General features: G+C 32.2%; 1 protein-coding gene and 1 long non-coding RNA gene across 2 annotated transcripts in view; one reads left to right on the top strand and one right to left on the bottom strand.

Moving 5' to 3' along the window:
- Window positions 1-5,036, bottom strand: part of LOC145239762 (uncharacterized) — a 36,193-nt gene extending 31,157 nt beyond the window's left edge. Inside the window, exon 1 of the long non-coding RNA XR_013862376.1 lies at window positions 2,710-5,036. This is a non-coding gene — a long non-coding RNA (uncharacterized LOC145239762). The remainder of the gene's footprint in view (window positions 1-2,709) is intronic.
- Window positions 1-10,288, top strand: part of LOC145239761 (aldehyde dehydrogenase family 3 member B1-like) — an 82,113-nt gene extending 71,825 nt beyond the window's left edge. The window contains exons 13-14 of the mRNA XM_080103191.1: window positions 2,696-2,831; window positions 5,640-10,288. Of these exons, the coding sequence (XP_079959317.1) occupies window positions 2,696-2,831; window positions 5,640-5,660 (157 nt within the window). The 3' untranslated portion in view covers window positions 5,661-10,288. The remainder of the gene's footprint in view (window positions 1-2,695; window positions 2,832-5,639) is intronic.
- The last annotated feature ends 1,363 nt before the right edge of the window (window positions 10,289-11,651 follow it).

Here is an 11,651-nt window from a genome sequence, read left to right as displayed (position 1 = left end):
TATTGTTATTTTATTCATCTTTTACTAGCGTGACCTGTGGAAATTCCACAGGGGACTCATTCATATGTAATATATTGATGTTGGCATTCTGTAGATGTTCAGTGTAAATGGAGATGCTTTTTTGTTAAAACTACAAAAGTAAAGTAAAGTATGCTTAAATATGATATTTTAATTCTTGCAGATTTCGTATATATTATTATAGAGTTAATGTTCTATCAATTTTTATATATTATAAAGTTGCGATTTCAAAAATAAAAAAATATATATCCATATGACTTGGGTGTATTAGCTTGAATCAAAACCAAAATAAAAACATGAAAATTATATGTGTGTGTGTGTATATATATATATATATATATATATATATATATATATATATATATATATATATATATATATAATTTTAGTTTCTTCAGCCAAAATCGAAACCGAAAGCAAAACTTATGAAGAATTCTTAGTAAAATTATTATTTATGACAAGAAATGGAAGTATATAACAATTAAACAACCTGGATGTAAGCGTGACACAGAAAATAACACACACGCTATTGTATTAATATGTAGATTTATTACTTTTTGACTTGTTTATATGTTGTTCAACTTTGCTTTGGGGGATCACGTTATATGAGACAAAATAGAGAAAAACTTGTACTTCCATTGAAGAATTCTCCTCATATTATAGTATCTTCCCTTTGCATGTTGGATTATCACTTGAAAAGATAGAAAAGGAAGTTTGATCTCGTGACACCATGTACTACTCCACTCGACAGGTTGCCGACCCTAAGGTTGTGTTCTATGGATTTGTTCTCCATCATCTTTTCTTATGGCCATATCGTTATAGTCTCTCACACTGGTGGGCGTAGAGGAGAGGCAACGAGTCCACAAGTATAAAAATAAAATAAAACACAGGGAAACAAAAGAAAACACAGACGTTTTACATATATGTTGGTTGGACTCTGAGTGTGTGTGTGTAACACCATCGATTCTCTGCATGCTAAGGTTCACATCTATATCTACTGTCAAAGCTGGGTTTGTCAGTCGGTTGATCAATTCATCTCGCCATCTGTTCCAAGTCATGATCTGTATTCAACTGTGTCCAGCTTTCAACTGTAGTCAAGTGTCCAACTAAATGCCTATTAACTGCACTTTTTAAAATTGGACTTTGTCATTCCTAATATTGTTAAAACCTCATTGACTGTCGCAAATCATAACCACTTCCCAGCGTCATAAAATCCATTGTCAATCCTAAAGTACCCACAAACCAAATCTAAATATATCTCAGACCCATTGTTTAATCCTTTTGTTACAGTCATTACTACACCCTGACCAACAATCCCATGTCAAGTGTCTTCTGTCTACCTCAGTTAACAGCTTCCTATCTATTGTCTACTGATAAATTTCCTATTACCTTTTGTTATATATTCTTTCCCTCTTTTTCTTTTATTTCCCAATACTTGGTGGAGAGGGGGTGCTCTTACACACTCACTTTATTCTTACATGTAACGTGGTGGTGGTGGTGGTGGTGAAGGATTTGAGCAATCCCTCAAATCACCACCATTCACACACACACCAACACACCACCAAGTAAGAGCTCTGTCAAAGCAAAGCAATGGCTTGATAAGTGTTATTTAAACTCTGCTCTGTTGACTTTAAATGTGGTCGTACGGACACAAATAATACTGAACACTCAAATCGCCCAAGTTTGGCAGTTGCCGTGCAAAACATTAAAATAAGTGTGCAAAACTGTTTTGGCTGATTGTAAATTGAACTTGATGGCAAAGTAGTTGAACATATCAGAAGGTAGTATATTCACTATTTTTGCATAAACATTTGTCGACAGGAAAAATGTGGGTGCCACATTTGTTCACAGCCAATCAAAGACAATAATGAATTGCCAATTCAGAGCATTTTTTTGCAATTCTTTTAATGCAACAAAAAGAAATATGTGAGAATGGATGAAATATGAACACACCAATTCACCCCAGGATCAAATCGGCAGTCAGCTGAGTGAACAGCAGCAGATGAAAGCTATCTAAAGCAACCAAAGATGTAAGATTTTGGCCTCTGTATTTGGGATGCACAAGCTATTTTGTCTATCAATTATCTTAAAAAAGAGGAAAAAACCTTCAATAGAAAATATTATATAGCAGTATTGGTGTGTTTGTAAGAGGAAATTGAAAAAAAAAAAAACAAAAGCAGCCAAAAATGAATGAATAATAAAACAAATATTCACCAAGACAATGCACCATGTCACAAACCGATTACCTAGCAAAACTACATAAATTACACATCAAATTGCTTCTGCATATACCCTATTATCGAACGAATACTGGCTATTTTCAGACTTCAAAAAAACGCTCCAGAGAAAGAGATTTGGCTCTAATAAAGAAGTGACCTCAGAAACATGCATATTTTGAGGCTTAAGATGAAGCAATTTACATAAAAGGTATTGAATTGTTACAGAAGCGTTGTAATCAGTGTCTCACCCTAGAAAGAGGCTATGTTAATGAATAAAGTCGAATTTTGCCTAAAAGTTGTCATTTTATTAAACAGTTCCTGCAGTTATTGAATGATGTGGTATTGTGGTAAGATGCAATTTAAAAAGAGGCTTCTTCTTTGAGTTCAGTGACTAAAAGAATTTGGTCAAGTATTTTCTTTCTTTCTTTTTTTTTTTTTTTTTTTTTTTTTTGTCACAGAATCCGATACCCACCTTATACAGAAAAGAACCTTCGGAAGTTGCAGTGGCTGATGAAGAAGACCTTGAAACGTGGTGGAGTACTCTCCTTCCTGCCTTTTATTCTTCTGGGTGTATTTCTTCTCATCTGCAGCCTGGTAAGTAGTTATTTATTATATGCGTTACAGTTACCTCCCCTGTAAGGGGAAATACAATGTCTTGTAAGTCACAATCAAATAAAATACCTTCATTATCAAAAGCAAATCAATCATCATAACAACACAATTAAATCTTACCTTGTTCCCTTGCTTCTTCTGTGACTGAAGCATTTAACCCCCCCCCCCCGATCATCTCCATGCAGGATTGGGGAGTGTCTTCTTGCCTGTAATTAAAGTCTCATAATGGCATGAAGAAAAGAAGAATATTCTGAGTTTGAAGAAAGAACCATTTATTAAGATGTTGATGTTGTTTTCTCTTCAGCTAGTGGCAAAGGTTGTTCCAGGTTATGGACATCTAAAGCCCTTAATCCCTTAATGTATAACCGATCTTGTCATTCTTTACATGCGCTGTTCACATTCAAACTTCCAACGAACTGTTTTACTCTCTCTTTAAACCATGTGACATCATGTCCAGTTCCAGTCAGAGCTGGTTGAGGTGATATTTGAGCGCATACTGATTGACTCAATGACCCCAATTTCCTGTTTATGTGTCAATATGATTGGGGCATTTCACCCACGATCATCTCTATGGGGAAGGGAATACATTCTTGTTTGCAATTAAAGCTTGTGTACTAAACCTCTTACCTCAGTTGTTCTGCCTCTGAATGGGAATGCTCATCCATTTGTTCAATGTGGCCATACCATCAAAGTCTTCTGTTCTGCACATATCTCCTTATATTTAGTCTTCCTCTGAGATCATCAGATCTAAGCCTGTTTTTAACCCTCACATTACACAATCCATACCATTCTCATATTATTGTGTGTGTGTGTGTGTGTGTGTGTGTGTGTGTGTGTGTGTGTGTGTGTGTGTGTGTTTGTGTGTGTGTGTGTGTATTTCAGCTTGAATTCCAATGTACAGAGATGTACTGAATAGAATGAACTTCTGGCAATCAGATTTTCAGTAAAACTACAGTAAAGTGTTAAGATAGGTCTCTTTTAAATAATTATCATTGTTATGAGGAGCATTGAATAAGTAATGCTCTTGACCCACTTTTCATAGCAGTAGAGCAACAAAACTTGGCACAGTTATTGGTGTTTCTCTACACAGGAACCACCTATAGTTATGCATTTCTCCTAATTGTTAAAGGCATCTCTGGAGATTGTTTTTGTAGAACAATCCAGGTTAGTCCTCCAACCACGACATGACTTTAGAAATCAAGGCTACATCATCTGGGAAACGATTTCCTTTCAAAAACAACTTCGTGGCTAGGAAGAGGTGAAAGTCAGAGGATGCAAGGTCAGGAGAGTAGGGTGGGTGGAGAGTGTTTCATAGACACACATCCATGCTTCTGATCATCAGAGGCATTATTTATTGAATTTTCTTCATGATGTGGAAATAGTGAGGCAATAATGGAAGATTCCCTATAAAGTAGATGACTATGAGTCCATCCCTATAGCAGGAGGATTGAAGCAGTATGCATGTCCCATGAATATGTAGTGCATAGGTTGAAAGGATTTTGCAATGCATTTCTTCTTCTTCTTCTTCTTCTTCTTCTTCTTCTTCTTCTTCTTCTTCTTCTTCTATGCAACTCTGGCCTCTCTTCCTGTGAATGTGTTGTGACGATCGCTCTCTTTTATAGAATGTTGTTCATCCATTCTATTAGTATGTGAGGGTTGGCGTTGTTACATATTACGAGTTGTATTTTGAGCTGAAAAGTTTAGGGGTCAAGGGTCAGAGAAGGATACCGAGTAGAAGTTATACAAATCACATGATGACGGTTGGAAAGTGATTTGGCAAGAGAACAGTTCATTTCTAACTTGCTGACGTTGAAAAATGCGTACAGAAGACACAAATGACAGAAATAAAGGTAATATGTATATTAAACTGAACAATAATATAAAAAAGGCAAAACTAATTGTATTTATGGCTTAAGAAGTTCAACTATAATAATAAAAAAAAAAGAAAAGTTCTTTAATGTCCAAGAAAATAGATCATCCTCTGAATGTTCAGATTCAAGTTATTGCATTCAAATTAAAAAGATTGGACTGGATTCCTTTAGAAAAAAAATAGCTTTTTTTTTTGCATTCAACTTGCCAAAATTAAGTGTCTGTTAATTAGTCAAGAATTGTCTTGGCCAATCAAATAGAGTTTTTTTTACAGAATAGGTGATGGGTGGATAAGAAGTAAATTATTATTGGAGAGAAAGGAAGGTAAACGGTTTTTTTATACCTGCTCTCTCTCTCTCTCTCTCTCTCTCTCTCTCTCTCTCTCTCTCTCTCTCTCTCTTAGCTAGCAAGATTTCAATAAGAAAAGACGTGTCTGGAATCTCTCCCCACAAGAAGTAAGGGAATAGCACATATTGGGTAGCCGATGTAGCAAGACGACCTATCTGACTATCTTTCTTTCTCTCTCTCTCTCTCTCTCTCTCTCTCTCTCTCTCTCTCTCTCTCTCTCTCTCTATCTCTCTCTCTCTCTCACTCACACACACACACACACACACACACGTATATATGTATATGAAGTCAACTGGTTTTCTATTTCTGTTCTTTTCAATAAATCATTTATTTTTAAATGAATAATCAGCACTAGCATGAGTTTTATCAAATAATGATTCACAGCGACGATGGCAGTGGAGACGACGACACGAATGTGTAAAGGATTTACGCTGCCATTGTTACGATGTAAAAAACAAACAAACAAAAACAGCATATTTAGTGAATGAAAATGCAACAGAATGCCTGGGTGAAATAAAATAAAATAATTTGCATTTTATTTTAAATATTAATTTTTTTGTTTTTCTTTTCCAGGATGCTGATTCTTATTTTTAGATGTGATGCAGCCCAAGATGCTCGATACCATTGATATACCCCTGGCTTAACGCCCTGATGCAGTGTATACTCAATAATGGCAATAACAACAAGATATTATAATATTATTATATCATTTTATAATATACGCAAGCATCGGAATTACAGTTGTCTCAAAAAAAAAAAAAAAAAAAATTCTTCCTTGGAAAGGCTCAGTCATGCTGAACTAATATTATTCTGAAGATTTAGCATGGACAAAAAAAAAGATTTTATCCGTGGTGAGACTCTCTATTCTGTATTGATTCCCCGGTATGCCTAACAGAAACTGTAATGCATAGTTTTTTAAAGTTTTTAAATTTATATATATATATATATATATATATATATATATATATATATATATATATATATATATATATAGAGAGAGAGAGAGAGAGAGAGAGAGAGAGAGAGAGGATAAATAAAAAATGATTACTCAATATTAAAGTTGGTATATAAGTTATATACCAACTTTAATACTGAGTAATCATTTTTTATATATAATATAATCGATCTGATAGTGCTCAACGCTAAAATTATTACCTTTTAAATATTTTCCTTTCTCTTGTCTCTATTTTTCTATCTTCTTCAACTCTTGACTCTACTTTTCTCTTCCCCCCTCCTTTTAAATTAAAAGTATTTTTCTCTCTCTCTCTCTCTCTCTCTCTCTCTCTCTCTCTCTCTCTCTCTCTCTCTCCTCTCCTCTCCATTTGTCCTTTTATAATCTCTTGAGTTTATTTTTCTCTCTTCCTTCTCTATTATCTTCATCTTCCTACCTTCTTCTCTTGGGTGTACAGGTATATCTTCCATCCAACTCTTGTTTCCACTGTTCTACCTTCCTCTTCTCTTGAATATATCTCTCTTCCTCATATCTTTAAACTTTGTATCTCCTTTCATCGTTCTAAATCCCTCTTGTATACTTTTCTCTTGACTCTTTTCGTCTTCCTCTTCCTTTGAATCAATGTTTTTATATCTTTTATCTCTATATTTGTGTTGTACTGCCCTCTCTTGAATTTATTCCTATTTTCTTCCTCTCTTGAATCTATATTTCTATCCCACACCCCCTCTTGAATCTGGGGTCTTATCTCTGGGTGAATCTAGGTTCTTATCTTTCTCCCCTCTCTTGAATCACTTCCTCTTCTTTTTTTAATCTGTTTCTATCCCCTCCCTCTCTTAAGTTTGTTTCTATCTTCCCCTTTCTTGAATCTAGTTTTCTATCTCCTCTCCCATCTTGAATCTATGTTTCATCCTCCCCTCTCTCTTGAATCTATATTTCTTCCACGCCTTTCTTGAATCTATGTTTCTATCTCTCTCTTCTCTTGAATTTGTTTTCCTTTTCTACCTCTTTTATCTCTGTTTCTATCTCCCCCATCTCTTAAAGTTATATTTTATCACCTCCCACTCTCTTAACTGTGTCTCTTTATTCCTTCTCTCTTGTCTTCATCTTTTTGTCAGCTACTCTTGAATCAATCTTTCTCCTTCTTTGAATTTATCTTTCTATCTTCAGTTTCTTTCTTTTATGAAGCTATTAGTATATTATCTCCCTTTGCTCACTCTTTAATTCTCACCTCTTTCACTCGCCCTATAAAGGTGAATCAATTTCTGAGCTTTTGATCCTGTCATGGAATATTTAACTACAAGTGTTCTCCTAATTAGCATACCTATGATCCTGTCATGGTATATTTAAGTACAAGTGTTTTCCTAATTAGCAAACCCATGAAAGCTTTGAAGTAACTAACAAGAGATTATGTAGTATAAACATTAATAACTTAGTAAATCTATTGTCTACTTATATTCTTTCTAATTTCGAAACAGATCAAACACTTGATTAACTGAACTTATAGTTATTTTCACTTTTATTGGTAATTTTTATTTATTTTTTATTCAAATCGTTTTTATTAATCCCCTTATTTTTAATCTTTGTTATTATTTTAATATTGGCCCATTTCAACATACAGGTTAGTAAGTTCATTAATGGGTCGGGAGACTGGGGTTCAATCCTGGCTCAAATCATATCATAAACTTAAAAAAAAATCGTACTTGATACCTCCTTGTTAAACACTCAGCATTATTAGGTGAAGATCAACCGTGAGTCGAGTAATCTGGAAAAACAGTGGCATCCCATCGTTTATATTTTTATGCAATAGCCAATGAAAAGAGAGCTTTCAGGTCGCCTTCCGGTAAACTCGACTATTTTATTGTTGTACTTGTCCTTTTAAATAGAATTGTAATTCATAATTTGTGAAAAAAAAAAAAAAGTGAAGTACAAAACGTAAAACCATGACGACAACCTCTATAAAATAATCACACTTTACATACTTATTTACTTTCGTTCCCAGCATTTTATTAACAAATATGCAGTTGTAATTTGTGATAGACTAGTTATGTAAAACCTTTTATTTAAAGATTATAGACAATTATATATAATTATGATTTTTTTTTAGTTCAAGTACAGGGCGACCCACAAAGAATACCACCCATTGAATCCTTAACAAAATTCACAATCCTTTCTGGAATGCAAAACATATTTGGTAGAAATAAACTTCGGTCTATGCCTGCCTTGTCCACCAAGTTTCAGTCGTCAATGTCCAACAGTTTAAGTTAACCTCATCAAATAAAGTGTGCCAATCAAAAAGCCAAATTTGATTTCTTTTAAGGGATGCTAGGTCTTAACATTTAACCGTATGCTCAGGAAATACTTTCAATGAAAATATTTGTACGTTTTCACAGAATTTAAGTTAGTGAAAATAAAATCTACGATATAATTTAGAAAAGAAATTCATGCAATAAAATAAATAAAAATAAATTTCACACACACACACACACACACACACACACACACACACACACACACACACGTTAAAGAATATTGTTTATGATTTTATTTTCCTCAAATTCTTTTCTTAGTTTTGTTTAATTTTCCCTAAAATTTTTTTAAATTTACATAAGAAAAAATCAAGATATATATATATATATATATATATATATATATATATATATATATATATATATATATATGCACACGTATGTGTGTTTGCTAAACAATTTATTTCCGCCAATATATGGTTGATCCCACTGCTTCCCCCTCCACTTTGTTTGCCTAAGTAATACCCTTAAATAAACAGTTAATTTAGTCCACATTGCTGGAAATAATCTTTTTTTTTTAATCACAAAAAGAAAAATAAGACTTGCACAGGATTCGAACATGCGCTTCAAAAGAAGGACCAACTGTTTATGCAACAGGTTTGAATTCTGTCATAGTTTCAATTTTTCTCTTTGCGATTTTCTATGTCTATTCCCAACTTCATAAACTGAATCAAACGTTTATCTAAGGGTATGAACTATGCCAACAGAATGGCAGCAAAAAAAAAACAAAAAAAACGGCGCTTCTACACTATTAGGACGACATTTTGTAGTCGATAAATGGAGCTTTCAGATAAATAGCAATGGTTTCAACTGACTTTTTTGTCAATTCTAATAAATTATAATGGTAGCTTACAAATTGTGTAGACGAAATTACCTGAATATTACTGAATTATTAAAAAAAAAGCTTTCATCGTGTTAGCAGGTGAAAAATTGCGGCCATCTAGTTTAAATCGAAATGGAAAATTACCTCCATTTTGAACTCTCTTATGTCTTACGATCGTTTTCATCAAATTCTATTTTTTATTTTCTTTAATAAATAATTTTCTACCTTATCGATCTTCGTAATTTTTGGATATAATCATCTTAAAAATATGAAGAATACGGAGATACCATTGTTTTCATGTGAAATTCAGTATTACAATTTACGAAATTTCGCCCTAGTAGTGTAGAAGTGCCAAAGAAGTATATATATATATATATATATATATATATATATATATATATATATATATATATATATATTAGGTTGACGGCGTAAATATAATAATTATTTCTAAACAATGCCCAAGATATGCTTGTTTATATTGCGTTAAAATTAACTGATATATTTAAAAAAAAAAAAGGGAGCTGGGATTCTTTTCGTGTTTGGATACAATCCATTCTCAACGCATAACAATCTTATCATTTGTGGCTTTTAATTATTGATTTAGTCTATGAATAAATTAAACACATTTGAATCTTTTAATAAATAAAATCTGTTGGCTCCTCCTGGGTCGCCAGTCCATGTTGCTATCCAGCTAAAAATCGTCACCTCCACTAATAATCAGCAACATTCGTATTCAAATTTACGATAAATGAAAATTACACCCGAAGTAGGCCAGAGAACACATCGACCAGAAGTAATAGAAATAGAAAAATCAATGTTGGTGAAATCAGTATTCCAAAGGAAAAACAATATCCAGAATTCAACCAAATTCCAAAGGAAAAAAAAAATATCCAGAATTCAACCTCATTAAAAAAACAAAAAAATACAGAAAAATCTGTATGATGTACGTTTCCGTCAAGGAACGAAAATGTCATATTCCAAAAATCACGTAAATTGATCAAGTAGTATTTTTTTTTGTATAGAAAATCTTTTTTTACAAATGTTAACGATTGATATATCGTAGCCATTACAAGGCTGATTTTAACATCTCGATAGTTCAAATGGAGTCGTTTTTCTTTTATGTATTAAATATGGCAGATCAAGACACACCGTTTTCTTTTCCTCATAAAATTTGATTTTCTTTGTTAAAAATAAAACTACTTGATTAATTTACATGATTTTTTGGAATATGACATTTTTTTCATGTGATGGATACATACATCATAAAGGTTTTTCGGATGAAGTAAAGAATAGATACCCTGTAGCAGACGACGCCGCCTGGCGGTGCCAGGCGCACAATTCAACTAACACCGGTGATTCGACCTTGACATTGGCACAAGCACATGGCGTCAGTTGTTTTTAAACACGTCAAATAGCAAACATGCTCGAATATTCACCAGCATTTTTTTAAAAAATATATTTACAAAACCTTTGAAGATTTAAAAGAAAAAGTATATATTTACAAAACATTTTTTTAAAATAAGTAACAAAACGAACGTATTTAAATAAAAGATATTTAAATAAACGGGTGTCTCTTTCTGTTTCGGATTTTTGCGACCAAGATTGATTTTTAAGTGCCGTGTTTTGGGGGGTTCTGTGCTGTGTGCGTTTTTAAGACAATTCAATATTTATTCTTTAAAACATTAACTTCAGCGACAATTAATATATTTTCAAAATAATATTTTTAAATATTACATTTTTACGAATATTCGCGAGCAAGATTAAAAAAAAAAAGTTCAAATAAAGACTGTTTGAATAAAACTTATAAAAAAAGGTTCATTCTATACGGTTGTGGCCATTTCTTTTTTTGTGCGTTTTTGATACAATTCAATATTTATTTACAGTGCGATGTATGTTGGTGGTCAGTGAAGGAGAAATCCTTTTAGGCCAAGGCAATTTTTTATGCATAATAAAATCACAAGTATAAACAATCGAGATAAAAAAATATATTATTTTATTCATATCTTTTTTTATAAGTTTTATTCAAACAGTCTTTATTTGAACTTAATGGACTGTTTTTTTTTATTAACTGTTTTATTCTTTTTATCAAACAAAAATAGAACTTTTATAATGAAATATATATTATGGACTGTTTTTCAAACATCGAAATTTTAAAATTAAATTTTTATTTAAAACAAAAAAAAAAAGACGAGGTGTTTTTTCTTTTCGAGATATTTTTTTTCACCATTTATTACAATGAAATGATAAAAAAAAAACTTTTCGTTAAATATATTTTTAAAAAATTATTATAAAATATCTATAAAGTCTATTTTTATGTCTGTAAAAGTTTGTTGAAAGTTCAAATAAAGTTTATAATTTAATTGAAAAAAAAACACCTCGTCTTTTTTTTTTTTAAATCTTGCTCGCGAATATTCGTAAAAATGTAATATTTAAAAATATTATTTTGAAAATATATTAATTGTCGCTGAAGTTAATGTTTTAAAGAATACATTGTCTTAAAA

This window comes from Euprymna scolopes, chromosome 19 (genome assembly GCF_053919585.1).
Source record: "Euprymna scolopes isolate OS-2025 chromosome 19, ASM5391958v1, whole genome shotgun sequence".
NCBI lineage: Eukaryota > Metazoa > Mollusca > Cephalopoda > Sepiida > Sepiolidae > Euprymna > Euprymna scolopes.
Note: the sequence above shows the minus strand (reverse complement) of the source record. Positions and strands in the feature narration are given on the sequence as shown.